General features: G+C 41.0%; 1 protein-coding gene across 7 annotated transcripts in view; it reads left to right on the top strand.

The window, feature by feature from the left end:
- The first annotated feature begins 1,705 nt into the window (after positions 1 to 1,705).
- Positions 1,706 to 22,496, top strand: part of LOC135485350 (thyroid receptor-interacting protein 11-like) — a 40,838-nt gene continuing 20,047 nt past the window's right edge. For 4 of the 7 annotated variants that reach the window (XM_064767254.1, XM_064767255.1, XM_064767256.1 and 1 more), the window contains exons 1-4: positions 1,706 to 1,938; positions 3,169 to 3,245; positions 3,915 to 4,025; positions 6,415 to 6,544. In XM_064767254.1, the coding sequence (XP_064623324.1) occupies positions 1,845 to 1,938; positions 3,169 to 3,245; positions 3,915 to 4,025; positions 6,415 to 6,544 (412 nt within the window). In that variant the 5' untranslated portion in view covers positions 1,706 to 1,844. Of the gene's footprint in view, positions 1,939 to 3,168; positions 3,246 to 3,914; positions 4,026 to 6,414; positions 6,545 to 10,973; positions 11,166 to 18,655; positions 18,820 to 21,896; positions 21,987 to 22,496 lie in introns of those variants that run through there. The other 3 variants (XM_064767259.1, XM_064767258.1, XM_064767257.1) reach the window with 3 other exon arrangements.

The raw sequence follows: 22,496 nt of genomic DNA, 5'->3' as shown, positions 1-22,496 counted from the left end.
TTGCTGTTTTGATTTTTGAATTTCCACACCATGTGATGTGGTCAACTTGACTCTGCCACTGCTGGTGGTTTAAGGAATTGAACCCGAGGCAGAGGACCTTGGTTGAGTTACCAAGACACTCGAGGGTGGAGCTAAAATACAGTCCAAACCAGTTTGGACGAAATTTTAGCTCCACCCGAGATGTCTTGGTAACGCAACCAAGGTCCGAAGCCGAGGGTTCAATTTCTATTCTAAAATACCTCAAACTTAAAAAGATAGGCCACGAAAATAACTTGAATATGTGCGAATTTGGCAAATTCCATCCATCGCCTGCCCGAAGCGCCGGTAGCGCGGTTGTTTACATTATGTTACGGCAGCGTGCATAGGAAGTCCGCATCGGCTCGCTCGAGTGATGCTAAAATCCGCGCAAATGGGCTATTTGGAGCGTTTTTCTCAGCAAATATGTGTAGTGCTCATTAAAAAACTTAGGGTGGTTGATGCTTCCTTGGCTGATTTGTGTTTGAAGCAGTGTTTTGAGAGCCTCAAACTTCTGAAGTGAGCTGTGTGCATGGTTTCCACATTTTAGTGCAACCCGAGGGAACTTTGGTAGAGCATCTTGGTTGCGTGTCCAAAACACTCCACTCTCAGAACTAGGCTTATGCATTCTCCTTTACGGTACCAAGGTATTTTAGAATGTGACATCACAATCCACAAGGTTTCAGGATGGACATTTGCTCACGTTACCCAATAACCCGTCCATACAAATACTTCATGTTGTTCCATTTGAATAGCAAATTTCTTTGTCCACCAGAGGCCCAGCACAGTTGGGTCATCTGGGACACGTGTATTTGTTGATAAACAAAAGCCACATGACTGTCACATGATATGCAGGTCTGTCCGTATTGAGCATGCGTATTAGCGGGTCTCCGGTCGTTTCGCTTTTCGCCCCCAGGTCTCCTGAGGGAGTTTTTTTGTATTCATGCGTGGCCAACCGTAGTTCCTAAAAATCATTGATTTCTTGGTCTTCACAGTATTTCAGTGTAGATTTAGCAGTTGTTTTGGCAAAGAAATGTTATTTGGAGTTTCTGAAACCTAGAGCGCTACTCAATAGGCGGCTAACAAGAAACTAAGCATTTTACTGTTGTTGCCGATGTATGTGTACACTGAACTTGGGATGTGCGTCGGCCCCGCGTTGAAATGCCGTCCAGTGCCAGTTGGTGCGTTTTTCGCTGATTTGTGCAAAATTCAACATATCTCAAAAGTTCAATGGTTGACCCTCAATTTTTTTTAATTTTTGTGTAGGCCTAGTGTAAGGAACTGTCTTTCACAGGAGAATGGTCACTGTAAGAATTATACAGGAAGAAATGTATAACATTTGGGGTTTTCCGTGATTGTCCGGCCCAATTGGTAATATTGCCATTTGGGATGGTGAACAGAGAGCTAGGAGTAGGAGCCAATGCGACGCTTGTGATTTATTTAAAGAAATAAATGCCCGATTTAACATCCTGCAGAATCAGGAAAATCGGGCGTTTCCAGTGATATACGACACAAATGGGTTGTCATCATGCAATACAATCACATTGAAAACGCATTTTAAAATAGATGTTAACGGAGCACGTCATCATCTCGTACATTCGGGAAAACTCCCTAACGAGACCCCAGTCGACTGGGGGCGAAAAGGTCAGGGTGCGAAAGATCCACAATTCGTATTAGCCAAGATGGCGGACGTCGTGTTGGCACTGTGGATTGAAACTTAAAAATATGCTCAAACTTTTGACATATTTACACCCATTACGCTGCCAACATGAGGCCTCAAACAAATGAATAGATTCACATGTTCCATAAACACTAGTTAAACCAAAAACATGTCTTGGTTGAGCGGTGGCTTGTCGAATATCACCGGCCAAATTTCAAATTTTACAAAAGAGGTCCTCACTGAAGGAACTGAAGAAGTCAGTGGTAAGCCTCAATACATTACTCCGTACATTTGTATGTGAAGTGGTGACATGGCAGCAGCCAGCTGTAAAGGGAGTTAAGGCAAGGAGGTCCAAGCATACCACAGAATTAAGGGAAATTGCCAATGCAATGGCCAAATAAACTTTATTTGCCCCATTTATTGGGACTTGGGTATTATAATTAATAAATAGGCCTAGGAGTAGGAGGCACAGGCAGACTCTGGACACTCAAATTTTGAGTCTGTCCAGAATCTGCCTCCGGCTCCGCCCCCCCGGTCTTTGCCATCGCATTGGAAACTGTATGACGCAATCAAATACATGCATTTCAACATGCATCATTCATACATTTGATCATATGAAATATGATATAGCATTGCGTCATAACGCCATGAGAACCAGAGTATAGAGAGGTATTATTTTGGACTGTAACCTACCTTTGACTATGAAGTAATGGTGGTTGTATTGCCCTTTTCGACAAAGACAAATCGGGCCCCTTACAAAAGAAATGCGCACACTTAGATTAGAACACGTCAGCAGGCCAAACCTAATTTCAAACAATGCCATAAGCCATTATGACTCTGTTCCAGGTTAACGCTTGTCTGATCAGCACCCAAACAAACTTCCACGAAAAGGCCCATTGGCATTTACCTTATAATCTTTTAGAGGCCCAATCATAATTATGCAGAAAGTGATCATGGCATGGTCCTTACACTTAAGACCTCATTCTTAATGGCGTTGATTAAACAGTTGTCCTGATCATTAAGTATGGCCATCAGAAATTGTGATATTGTACAGACAGAAAGCTGAGTGGTAGGCTTAATTGGTTGCAGGATCCTTAGCAACATGACCAGGAAGTATCCTGGACAAAAATGTCATAAAAAAGGCTACATGTATGAATTGATGGTATTCCCAAGAGCTTGGTACAAGATGGACCAGGATGTTCATGCAACAGCCATAATGGCATGAATGAATAGTCCTTCATAACGCCACACCAATTTCATATGTTGGGTAGTGGGACTGCCGACAAACCTATTTCCCCATGATTGTTCCATCTTTCCCCATGACCAGCACCATTAAGTCACTTCTTGATACAATTGAATATCATGTGGAAAAACCCTTATCTCACTTGAGTTTGTGACGGACATCCTCCTTCAGGATGTCGTGTTGTAGGCTCACTTGTCTGACCTAGTTGTAACTTCCTCATCTTTTTCATCAGTTCCTCCATGTGTTTCAGATCATGCCACAGAGCTGAGGGTGGCAACCTCAAAGGTCAAGGAACTGGAGGGATATGCACTCAGTCAAAAAATAGAGGTAAGTTTTAGACATATACTGATATAGTGGCTGAATATAAACTTTTTGTCGGGGTTGTAGAAGGGAGGGAGGGGGGGGTTCAAGTCTGGGTGCGATTGGTTTTAGGAAATTTGGTGACAGTGGCCCCCTCTACAGTGGAATTTGATTCTATGATTTGATAATTGATTGTGACACTTTCCAGGGCTTTCCGACTGCTACATTGTATAGCAGCTAAGTGGCATTTCCTCTTGACCTGAAGTGGATTTAGTAGCTTTTGCATCGGAAGTCTTGATATATTGGAAAGACCACTACTTCCTGATGATTTGTATCATGAATCGAGCAACAGTCATGGTGCATTTCTGCATACAATGTCTTGGTTTGACCTGAGTTCATGAATGTTCAACACCAAGCTTCATGTTTCACAGCCTTTGTACTTGTACATGTTATTTGATAGGATGGTCTGTAAAAAACTACATACTTCAAACCGCCATATTTTTGGAAGATCATGAGAGATATCATCATGGCTAAGATGTGCTGAAATGTTTTTTATTACCGTACCTCTTTATTGCCAGGAAGAGCATACAGGATGTTAAGATCTCCCAAGTCATGTGGCCATGCAAATACTAGTTTTTGCATATCATGTACAAGGAAGTTTAGCTGAAGAACATGACTAGGCTTTTACCATTTCAGATTGACCGTCTCAAAAAGCTGGTCATTGAGCATGAGGAGAGGGCAGAATCAGCAGAGCTTCAGCTGAACCATGTGTCTTCAGAGTACCGGACACAGCTACAGGCAAAAGATGTAAGTAGAAACTTTCATTTCTCAAAATCATACTAAGTAGATATCAGTGGCTCAGTGGTTTATAGTTCATTGCTTATGATTAGGAAGTTGTGGGTTGCTGTGAAGTTCAGCTGGCTTGAAAAATGTGAGATTTTTACTAAAGAAAGGGGTAGCAACGAGCCCAAGTGCCGTGTTTTTCATAGAGGGATGTCTTTAGGTCTCTGCTGAGGGAGGTTCCACTGTACAACTAAGTACCCAGATGGTTTCAAGGGCTTGGCTGATTGATTCTGGTTCTGTAACTTATTCCTAGATGTCACTGGTTGTATTGTCGTGGCGAAGCTCTTATCAATGTTCTCGTGTATTTGAACCAACTCATTTTTAATGTCATGGTGGTATTCAGAAGGCAAGACCAATTTAGAAGCCGTGGTGGTGTAGAGGCTTGGGTCTCAGACTATATGACTAGGGGTCATGAGGTTCTTGATTTGATATCACCATTGGTGTGAGGCTTTGCCTTACAATTCATGCCTTACTCCTCGATGGTGCATGGATGGATGCCAGTCAGAAATGCTCCGGATGTAGCACTAGCACTGATTGAGCTAAAGCGCATTCCTCAGTGGGACTGTCATCAAAATATCTAAAGTCAGCACTCTATATCTATTGTTAAAAACACGCCCACAAGTTGACTGGTGGACATTGGTCTGCAATTTATGGACACCTGCTGACACCTGTTGCATGTCAATAACAACTGCAATTATCAAATGATATCTAATTGCCAATTAGATGTATCTTCCATTTGATGAGCTTGAGATCAATCGGGGAAGGGTACACCAACCATATGGTGTCAGTCTCCGAGACATTCTGTTTTCTGTATGATCTCCTTTTGTCACGGTCGAACCAAGCGAAAATGAATGCACATACTTTGCATTTTCTGAGAAAGCATTTTTCACTCCAATAGTTCAAGGGTCATAGGCCAGCAACAAGGTTTGGAATATCTTTTGCTTTGGATCTTTGCTGGGATCCCAACAGGAGATCAACACAAGTGTCATGATGCCGCATGTACGAGCACCCTCAATGCCCTCTCGATGCCTCGTCAACTTGAGCACATGCGAGACCTAACATTGTTTCAGACATATTTGAATGCAGAAGTTGGTGTGGTTTTTTCTGGTTGTACAACCCCCAATAACTTGATTGGTTTAAACTATAAAACCAAGAATAGAAGTAGTGTGTGGTGTGCCACAGTTTGTGCTGTTGATCTAGCTATGCTGGGATCCCTACAGGTGACACCCCAGTAAGTGCCATGGTGGCTCAGGTATGAGCACCCTCAATGCCCTCTTGACGCGTCTCCAATTTGTACACTCCCGGGACCTGAATACTAATTGGACTTACGCCAGGTGGATAGATGCTTTTATTTGTGATATCAAATTTAGAAAATGGAAATATCTAGAAAATTGATGCAATTACCATTTTTTTGTGCAGGACTTGCTTTTATAGTATACACCGCTTCATTACAACCAGTGTTCTCCATAAGTCTCATTGGAAGGATGTCCCTACTATTTGCACCCTGAACCCCCTCCCCAAGCCACAAAGCCATATAGGCATGATGGGGCCACCCGAGTACAAAACAAAACAATTTGTGTGACCTAAGACTTCAAGTGTTGAACTTGTTAGAATGCACACAATTCTAATGACATGGTAATGTGCTTATTACCATGAAGTAAGTTGATCAGTTCGTGAAAAACTTCATGCATCGAGATAGGATGACCAAGGGACAATTCTGCACCTCATCCAATAGGTCAAACCTCATACCAGCCTACTGATTATAATTGTGTCAATCAGCTCCTACAATTTCAAACAAACTATACTCTTCCGTTTCAAAATATTGCTTTTGAAAGTTGTAACGTTTCATTTCTGCCCCAACTGTTCCCTTGACGTGCTAGATAAGATAAAAGACATGACTTTGTTGACATGTTCATCGAATTTGTGCATCACGCAGTGGAACTAATTGGTGTTGGCAGCACTCCTCAGATTTTCATTACTAAATAGACATCTATGATCTACCAGTGCTGGTGCTGGTTTCAACCTTGTGAAAGGCTGTGCAAGCATTGTTACCATAACAACCAACAACAACACGCTCTGTGTGTAAGAACATTGTAAGTGTGGCATTATCCACAGTAAAGGGGAAGATTCTTCACTTGGTCTGTTCGAGGTGAGCATCAATTTATGATGGCTCTTTGGGGAGTCAACAAAAACTAGGTCATGGTGACCTACTTGTCAGGAAAACGTATTCACGATATGTGCAGCCTTCTGTGAATGTGTTTCCCATAATAATTGGCAATCCTTTATTTAAACGATTTGCAGGTTTCATGTATCATATCTTATCTCATTATCTTCACTGATTGTGTACTTTTAGCTCGAAATAAACAGCTTGAAGCAGAAGTATGATGAATTTGCTGAGAACCAGAAGAAGCTTCTACCATCCTCATCGTATGCCCCAACGACTGTTTCTGAGTCCACTCATCTTTATCAGCAGCAGCAATTCGGTAAGTCCCTTTAGTTGTTGATCTTTCCATTGTCGATATATTCTCCAACACGAATGCCACATCAGTGGAGAAAACTCCATGGATCAGCCTAAGACGCTCCCTCAGAGGCTCGTAAAGGAAAGCCCTTATACATGTTGTACATGTATAATCCACACAGACACTCTTTTTCCCTTCAGTCTAGTTTTCCAGTATTCATTCTGTCATTGTGAGATGCGCTGCCAGGGCCGCTTTTCATCTCTTCTTCGTGGACGATTAACTTCCATTTCTGCTGGCTGCTGACTTGTTGTAAAGTGACTCAAACCGCTTCAGGTTTCAAAAAATGCCATGATCAGTATGGTCATGAGGGTAGAGATTGTTGTTGCCATCATGACTTGCTAATGATACACTGATTAGGACTGAAAATGTTATTTATGAAGGAAAGAAATTGAAAATTCGATTCCTGTAAAACACCCCCTCACACAAGCCTGCTGCAATTCAAGCAAAACGTACTGCCAAATAGGAATACACTCGCAAAATGTGGTGCTCATTCTCCAGGATGTTTACAAACAAAAGACAATGACAAACACAAAAGATAAGTCTGGATAGAGGGGCTAATGCTAAAAGGAAATCTGATTTGACCTTGGAAATAGTTTGGTAGCTTGCTTCTCCTCGACACTGAGAGAAACTGGTCTCCATGGAGCAAGATAATCCCTGTTGTCGTCTGAGGTTTGGTAGCCCTGGTGACCACCATGGATAGATGGTGCCCCCAGAGTCGCTCTGAAGCTGTGAATACACTAATTGCAATGGCAGACACTCCTTTTCCAGTGATTTTTTCTTGTAATTTGTAGACAATAATCCTAATACATAGTGATCTGTTCCCACTTTGCCAAATCTCGTTCAAAATCTTCGTTGTGCTGCTGTTCTTGAGGTGGACATTATAGATCACTATAGATCTTCCTGCACACCTATAAATCTTCCCTGTTAGGCTGTTCTTGAGGTTGGCTCACCTATAACTCTTCTTAGTGAGTCTCCCCAATATTATCAGAATTCGATCTTCACCTATAGATCTGAACTGAAGATACCCCTGGGCATGATATAATTCTCATGAAATGTTCATGCATGTTGAACAGACAGGTTCTTAAATTAGAACTTGAAATATCAATCCTTAATGGTATGTTCAGAATACCTTTGTCTGCTGAATTTTTTTTCCACAGGATTGAGAGGTGAACTATTTCACATGGAATCTCTCAAAGCTTTGTTGTTTGTACCAGTCAAGTTCAAATGAGGTATCAAATTATTTTTAGGAAAAATTTGTTTTATTTATGGGTTAATATTGCCATTTTGTGTATTTTATCAAATGAAGTCTGCAGTCTATTGTACACTGTCACTTAGTATTAGTAAGTAGTTAGCATGCATAACCCTTTGATTCCCGCCTTTGTCTAACAAAAAAAGATACATTCATTTCGTTTTACTTCTTTGCATATCACCATGTCCAATTTAGAGTACAACTTCGACTTCGTAATTCAATCATGAACACACATGCTTAGCACTGTACCTATTGATGTTTGTCAGGATGTGTGTGTGACTTTAAAAATTGACTTTTCAGATATGTGAATTGATAATGAATTCGCAAGCAACAGATGTGCTATTCAATACATTGTGCAGTGCACATTTCTGTCTCTGAAGTGTTATGCATGTCACCAGCACAGCGGTGCACATACATGACACTACATCATGTTCTTGTGTCTATAGTAGGCTCTTGGCAGTGGAATCATTTGATCCTATGGATTGGAAAACTTTGATATTCTAACCTGAAGAAGTCCACCTGGAGATGAGATCTGGGGACGTTGCCACTCTCATGCCATTTGCCGTCTCCATTTTGAAGTACGCGTTGCGATTCCATGACGATTGTGTCGAGGTCACTCAGGTTGAATTGGCCAATCTGCACTAAAATTTGAGTCAATTCTGAGAATGAGCTGTGAATGAAGGATACCGGTGCTGTCATTGAAAGGTTCATTTAGGTGACATCAGATGCCTTCCAACCTCTCTTCAGGAGACGTAAGCAACACACTTCAGATGAGATTTTGAAATGTGTTCCTGCCACAGCAAAAATATTTTCGTTATTGATTTGGAAGGTGATGTTAAAAATGACTATGTTTGGCCTCATCCAGCCACATATGCAAGCAAGTCATAAGGTTAATCTATACTTCTGTACATGGCGTGTTTGTACTTTGGAGATGAGAATGATGCCAGCATTGTCTGATGTCAGTGTTACTCAAGATGAAAGGATAGATCATGTGCACCAATAGTCTAGGTACTCGATTCCCACTGAGGCCACATATATCCTCAATTGCGTTGCAAGCAATCTGAGTGAATGAAACACAGAACTCTCCTTTCCTGAAAAGTCCTTGTCGGGGTCGTCAACTGGCTAGGGCAGAGCAAATTGCCATCTTCAGACAATGTTTCACTTCGCTTGGCCTGACATGTTTAAGTTGCTGCAGTCACAGACTCTGATGTTTTATTTTGTCTGGCCTTACATGTTTAAGTTGCTGCCTGTTTCACCTGTATTGATTGTCATGCTGATCCCCTTGTTTATTTCATTCTTATTTCTCTTTCTTTCACGTGACTTGATATGCCGCTTGGGCTTTTCATTCTGTTTTTACGGCAACAAGTTACTGAAGTGAAAGCATGCATGATCCAAAATAACCGGGTAAATGAGAGCAACATTCATTTGGAAATTCTTTTTTGAAAATCCAGGTAGGCACCAACTGAACTGCCCCCTATATGGAAGCATGAAAATCAATTTGTTACAAAAAAGTACACCGAGCTGTACAGATTGATCTCAGGTTTTACGCCAAGGAGTACTTTGTTCAATACGAGTCCAAATAAAATACCCACAGCTAAAAAAGATGCTTCCCCATGTGATAGCTGGCTCCCCCAAACCTTTCTTGAAAATGCTAATAGAGCTAAAGTTAAGTAAATAACACTTCACCGACACCGACTTGAATATTTTACGATATCATCAGTTTAATAGGCCTAGGCCTAGTATCAGTAAAAGTTCTGCTACAAAAACCTTTGTTTAAACCAATATCCGTTCATAGCATCACGAGATGTGGAAAGGCCTTTGTGTGCTATTATTGACAAATCGGTTTCCTGAAGGAAAAATTTCAAACCATGACAACACTAGGAGAATATGGGTGACACACGACATGTAGCCTATACTGTTCTTGTGGGTTCGAGATTCTAAGTAAAGACTTGGACAGAATTGTAATTGACTGAGTTTGACAGAGTTTCTTCATTCAAGACCAATGCTAGGTGCACATTGTTGGCCAAGCAGTCGTCCATTCCATTCCATACTGCAACTGGTCAGTTAGCTTCAATTCCCTGTGGCATGATGGCCATGGCTGGGAGACTTTGCCATTTTGGCCCTGATCCAAAAAGCAGTATGGCTGCCAGGTGGCCGTCTTCACATTCTGGACTGTAACTGCTGAATAAGTGACTTGTTGGTGTTCACTTTCTTTGCCATGGCCGATGGGTTGGAGAGGTGCCCCATTGATGTTGGCCCGATCCAGTGTTAAAGCAGTATGGCTGCCAGGTGGCCATCTTGAATCTGGAATTCTTGATGGGAACTCCTAAACGAATGACTTCAGAGGCTGTGGCTGTGGCATGTCGGGTGGGTTAGGATATTTGATTTCACATTGTGGAAACTGCTAATAAGTCACCTGATGGGCTTCCAGTTTCCTGTGGCATGATGGGCTTGAGTGGGTGAACTGCATTCACTTGACACAGGTGGCATGTATCATTTCCCCTGCGATGCAATATGGAATGACTTCAACATCACACGCTTGTTCCTTTGGAGGGATTAGCTATGATTCGGGTTGCCCTTGTTTTATTGAGGTGAGTCTCATCTCTGGTTTGAGAAGGAACATGAAGATACAAAATGATCACACCATGCACCAAGTTATTATCAGGTGCATTGATGGCCAATGTAGCTTGCAGACCACACAAAGAGTTAGACACCAGTTAGTAATTGCCTAATTTGTCAACGCAACTTCATAATCTTTTGATCAAACAATATGAGGACAACAGCTGCGTTTACCTCCGTCAGGTGTCAGGGAACCAAGCGATGACGGGATCAATATTAGCTTGGGAGACTGTGCTACAATTGGTCGCCATAAAATGATATGCGCACAGAACGAGGGAACGTAAGACCACGTGTGTCTGGTCTGCAGTGAGACTTGGGTTTGTTCATGCTGCCAAACTAGGGATGGGAACCTTGCAGATTACACACCACCTGTAGCAGTTTCAGGTTTTAAAAGGACAGACCCCTCGATCCCATTCATTGTGTTAGCAGACGTGATCATCGGAAGCAGCAGCAGTTGTTGTCTCCCAGAGATGCTGGTGCTGTGTCTACTTGAGGATTTCTCGCTGTGCGCATTACAATACACGACTCCAACCATCGCGGTACTATAAAGTGGCCCTCATACTACACCAGCACCATAACGACTATAACGGGCGAGATAAATTGTGATGCTGGTGTGCTCTCATGCATGATCTCCATGACAGTGATAGAGGGAACATAGCTGGCTTGATGATGCGTGGAAACAGGGCACTTGCTACATTCTCTGAATCTCATAGCCAAGTAAGTTGTCAATAGTTAAAAACTTTAGTTTTGCCGATTTCTTAGTTTCATTAGATCTTTCAGACTTGTTCCTTGGGTGTTTCAAGTTGGCAATGCATGTATGGACAAGTTCATATTCTTATTTTTTGCATATCCTACTAATCTGGTATTGCCAGTTCTTTAGAATTCTGTGTTTAATTGTTGTTGGGTGTTTTGGGGGGGGGGGGGCTAGGTATTTGATGAATGACGAGAGTAAAAGACTTGTTTCTTTAGGATCACACAATTTTAAATTTTTTTGGATGAAAAAATGAAAATTACTAGGCTGTGGTGCTCAAAGAGTTAATCAAAGAGAATTACTGTGTGTCTTACAATCAACAGCATGCCTTGTGTGTGTTTGCAAAACGTTGTCATTTGATTATTATGTAATGTGATTGGTGTAATTCATGTTGATAATAACTGCAAATCATGATGTCTAATTGCCTTCATTATCAATTAGTCCAATTGGTTTATATTAATGCAAACAGTGTTACATTCACAAAGGTTAATACCAAGTTGCCTGAGCACATGCACATTAGAGACACTGGGAATGCATGTTCTGAAACAACTTTGACTTGGGTAGTTGGCTATCGCAATCAGTGTTGGGGTGATCAGTATTTTGCTACTACGAAAAACTATCAACTAAATCAATCTTACTCGTTCATATTAAAAAGAAAGTTTTAAGTCACTAACATGATAGTTTATAGCAGGCCCAAAATAAAAGGTCAGATTTGCCAAACATAATTTTCCATGTCAGAAGTGTACTTGCAGTTGAGGGGGGGGGGGGGGGTACCCCATGTCTGGAGTAGTTGCAACCTTTGTCCACTGAGTGTGTTGTCTGCTTCAAGTCCTCACAAGCCCTAATGGATCATGAAGCATGAATTTCCTTGACGACCATTTGAAGCCTGGTTGCTGAGCACCATTTCTTAGAGGTTTTTGTTATCATCTGATAAATGGATACCAAAAGCTGAATGCAGACTTTGCTAAAGTGCAATTTTATTTGGTAGAAATTTTGTCAGACTTTTTCGTATTTGCTTTGAAAATACATGATTTCATGTGAACCGTGGCGCTCTCTGTTGTCTTAAGATATTTTAGTATGTAGCTTCGTATTTCCATGCTATTCAACCTCCTCTGGCAGTATCGTGTGTCTTCAGGTGGTATTTCCTTATTTGGAAAGCAAGATTTATGTATTTTTGTCAGCTGTGATGTCTATTTCACAAAAATGTAGAAAAAAGTTATGTTCTATTTGACCAGTTCATCAAATTATAAATGGTTGGCAACTGTCTGATGTCTTAGTCTCAGTTACATTTGATTGTTGTATCAAAAAGGGGTGTGTCGCCCAAATTGGTGAGGCAGTGATTTCAGTTAGATGTTTTGTGAAAGATTATTTTCTGGTAAACCCACAGAAACATCCATTTTTCCCCGAACCTTATTAGGCCACTTTTTGTTGACCTGGCTGTAGCTACCGATGGCGTTACTCGCACTGGTTCCGGCGGTGGTCATCCGGCCATTGTCATGTCCTGAGATAGTTTTTTCCGAAATGTTTGCTGGAATGTTCTCATGTTTGCTCAAGTCTACTTCCTGATCAAGATGCCCGTAGCATCGAAAAATACAACCTGCTCAATGGGCGACGTGTTGAGACTTGGGTTATTTCCCACAGATGAAACACAGACAGATAACATGTCTGGGAAAATGTTTCAGTAGCAACGTGACATTGTCTCCAGTGTAATGTCTCTTAATCTGTCTGTGTCCTTGGGCAGGGCTCTTCACCATTTCCACTGCTTCTTCAGTTTGCTCTTCTGGCACTGTTTCAGATTTTCCCTGTAGTTACTCCTTAGATAAATTTTGAGTTCAGGAGATCTAGAAAGCATAGGCACCGTGTTCTCCTCGTGGTAGCTTGTTCATTTCATCTGTATGTTGATTACAATTTCAGATTGTCTTCTGCTTGTCCGACTCCATAACGACATGCATGCTGAGATGAAGATTAGGTCAGAGTTTGACGTCATCAGTATCCAGGGTCCGCATCACTTTATCTTAAGCCTTTTTCATTATCCTTGGGCAGAGTTCCGTTCAGTGCAAAGCTACAAAGACAATAATGATTGTTTTCTCGTGAATTGGAAGCCTCAAGAATCGAGATTCTAAACGTCTCCATTTTGCTTGATGAATAATTTCGATACAGCTCTGAACAGTTTAAAAAAGCATTATTGGGTGCATCTTGCATGCTTTCAACATTGCACTGTTTATGTGACGAGTACAGTGGAATGTGTTTTAGCAGACACCTCGGTTAGCAAGACACCCTCTTGATGAGGACAATGCTTTTTGTTCTGAATGGGGCGCATTGTAATTCTGTTACACAGAGTTTAAAAACAACTCTCATACAGAATCTACCCTCACCCCGCATTTTTCTCATGTGATTCTGCATGCATGTATTTCAAGCATATGTCAACTGCTTGATCTGAAACCACCCCTTATTACCATACTTGAAATTTATGTAAATCATTCCGTGCACCTGGCACAACTTTGAAGCATGCTTCAACATTTTAATTGTCACCTCTGGGTGGAGCTGCGCAGCATTGTTGAGTTGTGCAGTTTGGATTCTTGAACATATTGGTTCCCGCCGTAGCTTTGAAAATGCAAGTGCTGCATTTTTTAGGGGGTTATTATATTGTTGGTGTTTCACTTTCAGGCCATGGAGTATGGCAAGTTACACAGTTATGGGACCAGCTTGACGCAACTGTGGGGTTCGAACCAAGGATCTTTTGTCTGGCCACTGCCAGGAGTCTTAGTCACTAGACCATACTATGTATACTCTAGTTTCACTAGTATGAGACAATTTCTGAATGCACATGGATGGGTCAGTAAACATATTCAGTTGCGATATTGACAAATGGGTGCATGACGGGTGACACAAAGTTTTCTCATGGTCGTGACATCATGTCCCTGGCTTCTGTGTTGATTTCATATAAAGTTATCAAATTCAAAGTGGTCTCAGATTTGTGACACTAGAGTATTACACATTTGGGCACTACAGAATACATATCAAAAGTATTTCTTTGAGGTGCGCATGGAATTTCAAAGTTCCCAGTCATTCAATTCAAAAAAGAGTAACAGCTGCATTAGGTATAAAAATCAACAATAGATTTTGTCACACGTTTGTGACTTTTTGATATCATTTTAATCATTTGAACTTGTAAAATGTTACGGGCACAGGACAGGGTAATGATTGCGTCTTGGTGATGCCCGGTGGAGCTGAAGTTCGCCATCTCAAAACACTTGCATCCCATGGTGATATGGCTGTAGTTAAATCTCTCTAAAAGCCTTGCCTAATCCACGAATTTGAAGTTCAATGGCAAAGTAAAGTTCAGTTCATCTCAAATCAATTGGAAATTCAGATGCATAGATCTAAAATTCTGTCCAGAATTCTGGCAAACCTGTGGTGAAATTAAGATAGGTTGGCAAGCATGCACGCCCGTTGTTACCTAAATGGGGTCGCTGCTCTGCCTGCGGTGGATTTTTATGCTAAATTTGTCTGTTTTATATTCCACTCACAACCCTCTGTTCGCCAAACAAGACCGGGTAAACAGTCCTTGGGCAATGTTTGGTCAAGAATCCCAGGCTAAAAGAATTCTTAGTCTAATCTTCAATTAGTAACAGAAACGCATTGTCTGGGCGACCCAAACACAATAGAGTTGATGTCAATGTGAGTTTGGTGGTAAAAGTTGTACATTTCATGCAGATTCGGCAAGAAATGTGTTGAAACTTTGGTCAAATTTGGATTGGATTATCTGTTGGTACAAGCATAGGAATCTTGTTTGAGAAGAGATTATATTCATATTTGAGCATATACACAAATGGGAGATTTACCGATCTTGCAATTCTGATTATGAGCTGCTTTTGCCAGGGTCCATCCTTGCTTTTATAATGGGATGGCTGACAATAATTTGAGCTGTCTCTTCACAGAATGGGTAATTTGTAAGTGGAGCATGAGAATTTGTGGGATTGTATCAGTGTGTTTCACTGCCCCATCTTGAAGCTTCAACAGTCAACTTCACAGAAATCTGATGTCCTCGTAGGCTTGTCAAATTGTGAATGGTAACACTCACACTGCTGTGCAAGATGTACGATCCTGAAATGTTGATATTCTGAAAATGAAAGGAAAGAGTTTGTTTAACAATGCTACCTCGCTGAAATGAAGAAACAACGGTAATTCTGAGATTTCCCTGTGTTGCGTAAAACCTGCAGTGAGAAAAACTTCAATCAACCCCACCTTTCTGACAAATACTCCTCAAACGCTTTGTATCAAATGTTTAAAATTTAACAAATATCTTCCTTGCTTGAACACTGCAGATGTGCACTTTTTTTCAAAGATTCAAATAGTAAGTGTAGCTTTGTACTGTTTCTGTGAGTTGTATCTTTTGAGCGTTTTTGAAGTGGAAGATGCATATGAAGTGTCGGGCTTAGTCCTCTTGCTGTGGAAGCGGTTTTTCGACCTGCGTCACCCAGAGCAGTGGATAGCGATGCTATCAGCTAGTAATGCTCAAAGTATGCACTACCAGCTTCTCCCATGACACAAGAGTTTGTTCACTACCATTAAAAAAGTCACTCCCTGGTCGTTGGTCAATCTTCTCTCGGGGAAGGAGTGCTTCTAGCTCACTAGTGCTACTCGGTGACAAGATTTGACTCTTCCTGCTGATGTCATGTCAGATCCCATCACAGTCTTCCTGCTGCTGTGTGATGGCATATAAAGTAAAAATGCATCAAACTGCTCCCAGCAGATCATTGTATTACATCAGTTAATCTCTGTTATGTTTGGTTCCTATGGTTACAAAACGTGGTTCTTCTTACAAGAATTTTTTATTAGAGTGTTACAAATCTTACCATGTTCTGTCCGATGAAATGGCTTATCTGTCCAATGAATGGTTCAGGTCTTGTCATGATGCCATTCTTTTCTTCCTGATATAAAAACTAATGGATGGAACATGCTCCCTTATTCACATTTGACCTTTTGGACCAGGGGCGAGAAACATCGTGTAGTTCGAGCAAAAGTAAATTCTGAAGTGCCCCGCAGACAGGTGATTTTTAACACGTGCAAGTCGCCGTAGTTGCTTTGATGAAAGATAAAAAGATTGCTTGTCTGTTTGCAAAAGACTTTTGATAGGTTCACTGGTTCATTTATGTCCCAATCGCCTGCGATGACCCCTGAAAACAAGTAAATTTTGTCTCTGTGATAATTATTGCATGTCACTGTGATAAAATCTGGGACCAAAACCCTTCAAAATAAATGCCATGTGGGGGTGGACCAATTAGTTCAGGCTATTGTATTACTGAGCGTTTTCAAAAGGACACTGTAAGGCTCAAACTCTTTGTGTCTCACTCACCACAGCATGGCTTCCTTGGTATAAAGAGTATTGGTCAATCATTTCATCGTTGATGGAAGTCGGGGTGCGGGAGGCGGATGGCGATTGTATGTGGGGCTTCATATGCCTATGTCTTATTCTATAAGTAAACAGAGGTGCAGCATTGTCTGATTATATGATACAGTACTGGTCACAACTAAATCAATGCTAAGTTCATTAGAAGTTTCCTTCTGTCAAGTTTATTTAGATATCTTTACCACTTTCATGCTAAGCATCCAATTGTAGATACCAAACAAATTTAGAAGGTTTTCATGTGCTGGATGTCATGTTCATCAGAAATGAATGTTGAGTCTTTATTGAATTGCAGAAGACCTTGTAATTATTCTTGGCGAATCAAAATGTCGGGAAAATTATCTCTGAACAATTATTCTTGAAACGAGAAGCCTGACAATTGTATGCTATAGCATTTACAAAGGCTAGATTCGTTTGCTAGAAGTTTTCGAAAAGGTCAGAATCTGTTATGTTTTTGTGCACCCTTGGTGTTAAGGTGCAGGCTATTCAAGTCTGTTGGGGGAGTCATTTTATCTTTGTCTCGACCAGGCCTGTTTATTTTTACAGCTTGTCATTTGTACCATTTGCATACAATGAGATTAATTTGAATTGAATTTTTGAAGCACAGAACAGTACCTTCAGCAACTGCATCTCAAAAGCTCTGGGACACCATTTGTGGGATTGTCAAGCAAAGATTTTCAAAGTGTGTGAAATGCACATGCGGTTTGTGATTGATGAAACATGTGAGTTTTTGAATATGTTGCATATAGCGAGTGAGGTTTCTTAGACCAGAACTGTAGTGTTGCCACATGTTAAGATGTGAGCGTAAGGATGTCCACGTCACCAAGATAGAGACACCTCATGATACTTAATCTAATCCATTAGCCTTTTCCACGAGAACTTAATCAAATATTATCCCAGGTTTACCTATTTTTCTGCTATTTACTCTTAGATAGAATTCCATTCTTCTAAATGTACCCAATGGGCCACAGCTTGAATTGCTCGTTTGTATTTCACGAAACCGCCTAAAGGGAGATTTTGTATCTTCTTTTGCAACAGGCCTAGTCCTGTTTACATGGGATCGGCTGTAATCTCAATTTGGGTTGACGAGTTTGTGTGAAGTGTCGTCAAGTCTCTGTGATTTCTCATGTTTGCCCAGGCCGTGCCTGATGCTTTCCATTTTCTTTGCATGTGACAGAATCACTTGTCTGCAGTGGTTACCGCAGGTGCCTTCAACAAGAATAGGGATTGCAGCGACATGCAATCATAATCAGTTACCGATTACTGGTTTATCCCGCAGACAAGAGAACTTTCTTTCGCACCTAAAAGTGATTATACTCGCAATGATGAAAACTCTTGTAGGGTACGTTCTACAGTCAACACAGTATACAAGGAAGATGTCGGCCATAAAACTTGTTTTGCAGATGTCTGGTTTGAGTATTGCCATAATCGCATGCACTCTTCTACATTGTGTAATCACGAGAGGGTCATGATAAGAAGTGCTCATACTTTTTGCACCACCATCTTCTTTGATGTACTTGAAATATGATCTTAGGATTGCCCTCACCAAACCGTGCACTAAAAGACCCACTATAAATTCTCAAAAAAACTGGACAAAAACAATACGGGAGGTCTTATTAGCGAGTTAGTCTGTGTTGAAATTATCACTTCAGTCTTGTGAACAAATTGGCCATTGTTGACGCTGTCACCTTGGTTGCAACCTGCTTCGACCTGTATTCACAAGATGAACCAAGTTGATAGATTGTCATACAGGCCAACTTGATGATCATGTGTCCGTTTTCGCACAAATACGATTTATTTAACCATGGACCTAAGCCTCGAGTTTCACCACGATTATATCGGGGATGTTTTTCTTCGTGTGATTGGATAGGATTAGTGCAGTTGTTATGTGCTGCAGGCGTATTTGAATAATACTGCGTACAGGCATAGGCTTGCTAGCTGTAAATTTAGATTGTTCACAGGAGTATCCTCCTATGGGACTGGGAGGGATCCCTGTAATAAATCTGGCACCATTCCCTGGTCAAAATCATTCTAGCCAGACAGTCGTGTGGTTCACTTCAGTGTCTCACAATTTTTGTCCACTGAGAAGTTTTTCCCTTCGACAAGGTGAAATGGGGATTGGGTTCTGCCCAATTTGTTTGGGTGACTGCCCAATATTTAAAAAGGATGGCAAGATTGTTCGCTGGAATTCTCTGTATATGAGGCCTGAGGTAGGTGGATATTTCTTGATAAATCTTTGATAGTCATCTTCCGTTGTCTCTCAATATGAGTCGGAGAAACTGGTGTCTCTCCTGGCTTTTGATTTTTTAAAGTATTTTATCAAGTTTTTTGCGAGGATGCAAATTTTTGTTGTTTTATACTTTTAAAGTATCATTTTTGCAGTCATGTGTATAGACTTCAAATGACTTTTATGATTTAGGAGTCCTCTTTGTGCTCTGATGGTATGAATGTTTCAGGTTGTAGTGTCTCATGTTGGAATCAGCTTTGCTATTTCTTAATCCTCAAAATTTGACAATTTTGATTTACATGCACCTTGATGAAAATAAACAGTTGGTTTCTCTTGTGATAACATAAAAAGTATATGCAATGATGTCAGCTCTTTTAAGCCACTGATTCTTTAATAACCATACAGACCTAATATTAGTTTTTTCTTCAATTTCTATTATATTCTAATCATGAATCAACATCACACAATGAAAACTTGGTTGAAATAAGTACAGAGAACACTGTTGAATTCAAATCAACAGGAATGTTTAGTTTCTGAATGAACTGTTCAGAAAATAACCAATAAATGCCATAAAAATATTCCTGATTGATTTCTTCATGATGTACTTTTATAGCTGCAATTCCAATACCTAAGTTTTTGTTTCAAACCATTGAGCGATTTCATTGAAAAACCTCTATTGTGAGGACACCCTTTTCTTGTGAACTAAAGCAGATTAACTGGAAATTTGTAATACAAAAGGACTTCTTCTTCAACCCTTTATAGAGAAGCCTGATTAAACTGCAGGGTCAAATCTAAATCGAAGGAAACAGTACTGGTACAGTGGTAGAAAACAAAGGATGTCATTAATCAGACAGAGGTCACTAAAGCTTGCAGCAAACTGGACGCCAACTTCGGCGGCAAGGCGCGTCAGACTGAACGCGACTGAACGCCGCTCGACGCCAGAGTTGGCGGCAGTGGATTGCGCTCATAGCACACCTACTCAGAATTGGCGTCCAGTAGCATCTTTTCCGCCACTTCCAAGAATCGTGGGGGGGCTGCCATTTTGATATCATGTGACGTCAAGACGCAAGCTGATTGGCCAAAGCCTCGCCGTTGACGCTGGTTGACGCCAACTCTGGCGGCGATCCGTAGCACACCTCGATTCTTCTTGCGTTCACTGGCGTTCAGACGCCGCTACAGGCGTAAAAAATCAAACATGCTAGATATCTGGCGGCAAGTGGCGTTTGCCTGACGCCGTCCGTAGCACACTACGGATTTTTCAGGCGTTCAGGACTCTTGCGGCAAAAAACGCGCCTTGCCGCCGGAGTTGGCGTCCAGTGTGCTGCAAGCTTTAGAGAGTTTCAGCAATATAATAGTCCATCCAATGATTTTGGCTGTCTCTCATCGGTTGGTCAGGGTGGTACAACTACAAGTGGTTAGAATGGTGAATCTACAGTGATCTGCATAAACAGTCTTCTTAGAGAGGCCATGCTGCAGGCTCTGTTTTACTTTTTTGGACGTCCCTGGATATTGAACGTTAATATCCTATTAATATATTCAGACACTACATATACAACTTGGTGGCTGTATCAATTTTACCAATATCATTGATTACATTCTAATTGATCTTTATCCCATCATAATAATAAACCAGTCTGAATGTGAGGTTTACAGATTTGCCAAGTGCTGTAACTTGGATTTTGTGGCTAAACCACATGGTGTTATATTCATTATAAACATCAATGTTATGGTTTCAAAGAGAGGTCTTGTTGTGGTACACTGTATGTCAACATCAACCAATTCAAATTTAAAACTGCTTAGTCATCAGTTGGTAAAGTGTTTTGAGAGGTTTATCATGTGGTAGGCCTATAGGCTTTCAGACAGTGAATAACTTAACATCAACTATGTCAAGTTCAAAACCACTCAAAAAGCTGTGACACTTGGTTGGCCAGTTTCAAATTAAAACTTAAATCCACCGAACTTGGAAAACTGCACATCCCTTGATGGAAGATCTTTACCATTCAAAGTTTCCCAAAAAGGACATGTACATCCATTCTATTATCGTGTCACTTGAGGGGACCCCCTGCCAGAATATTGCGCGTGAACCACAGTCAATTAGGCTGGATAAACCTGCTACCCAACCTCCTTTTGTCAGGAGCTGGTTTTGCCTTAGGCATGTCTGTGCGGTGGCAGTTACCCCCATTCGATGATGCTCATGTTCAATCCCTGACATAAATGTCTCTAGTCATCTCCAAATTTCTGCGGTCTGCCGCCCATGGTAACAGAGCCTGCAGCAGAAATTTCATATTTTTTTCCCCGCCATATTTGTAACAACGTCTGTTTGCTGTCATACTTATGAACAATTCTCTATGTTTGCGTATGTTGTAAGAATATAAAGTAACGCACAGCTAAATGCTGCTTTATAAAAGAAAAGCAAATACAGCCTTAAAAAAGCACAGCATAGCTTTGTTCTTGCAAGATTAAAAAATGATTCCATTTTGCTAAAAATTCAACCATTTTAGCTTGAGCTCATTCTCTCGCAGGTTCATTCTCTTGAGTCTGTTTTGATAATGGCCACTGAACTTTTCATTCTGAAGAGAACTCCGACTCAGATTGTGGGCGTTCTAACGACTGTGTTATCTGGTTCAAATATAAAATGCTTATTTTTGCACCGAACTTCACTGAACCTGAAAATTTGTGTCCAAATTGCCAAAAACAGGTGTATTCAGAAGACCAACAGGTTTTGGGTCTAAGTAGCCCACAATAGCTAGGTGTCGATTTGTTGCACTGCCATCATATGAAATAATTACAGAAATGTTTTAATGGGCCAGAACTAACAAGGCCTGGAGGCCTTTCCCTCATGGTTCTTGTTCAGGTTGTTAGGAAAAGGCATTCCTCAAAGGGCCTCTTGAAGTTGCCAATTGTGAAACTGTCAATCGAATTTTCGCTGAATTGGTGGGCCTGTGCGTTGGAGTATCACAGCCTGTTGCATAAATTAGCACTCTAATAATTGTGATAAATGGAAATGGAAACGAAGTGTTCGTTCAAGCAGCTGGCGAAGTTTCGTGCACATTGGGTTGTGGCATGACGGCTGTTGCACCTGTAGGCCCGAGTGATGATGTGGCAGGGAATGTGTCGCTCGCTGCACATAGTACACACAGCAAATGTAAGGTGGGTTGGATGAGACTTTTTAAACATTTCTTGATCTGTTGTTGTAATTTCCCCGATTTATGGATTAGGATACCAGCTCCGAGACATGAGTCGAATTGATTTGATCTATAAAACTGTATTTGACTTGGTTTTTGCCGTTTCCAATTCAAGAAGTTTTCATCAGATATTTGTCCAAAATTAAGGTCAGTTTGGAATTTCTCAGGTGGTACAGTTTTGCTACTTTTCTGCTTCCTGATCCTGACATTCTATACAATGTGTTTCCGTGGTCTAAATAAAGTCATTTTAGGATATTTCTTTACGATTTGGAACACACACTGTAGTTATATCCGGAAGTCCTTTGATCTTTATCACACCCCATTGTGGTTCTCTACCAGGAACATGCCAAGGGCACACCTTAATTTCAGTCAAAAATTTCATATTTGAACATTATGATTATCTCATCGGGAACAGTCTGTGAAAGTTTCCATTTTGTTAGTTGGGTTCAGCGCTCATATGCTGTGTCTCTCTCCA

This window comes from Lineus longissimus, chromosome 3 (genome assembly GCF_910592395.1).
Source record: "Lineus longissimus chromosome 3, tnLinLong1.2, whole genome shotgun sequence".
Classification (NCBI taxonomy): Eukaryota; Metazoa; Nemertea; class Pilidiophora; order Heteronemertea; family Lineidae; genus Lineus; species Lineus longissimus.
Note: the sequence above shows the minus strand (reverse complement) of the source record. Positions and strands in the feature narration are given on the sequence as shown.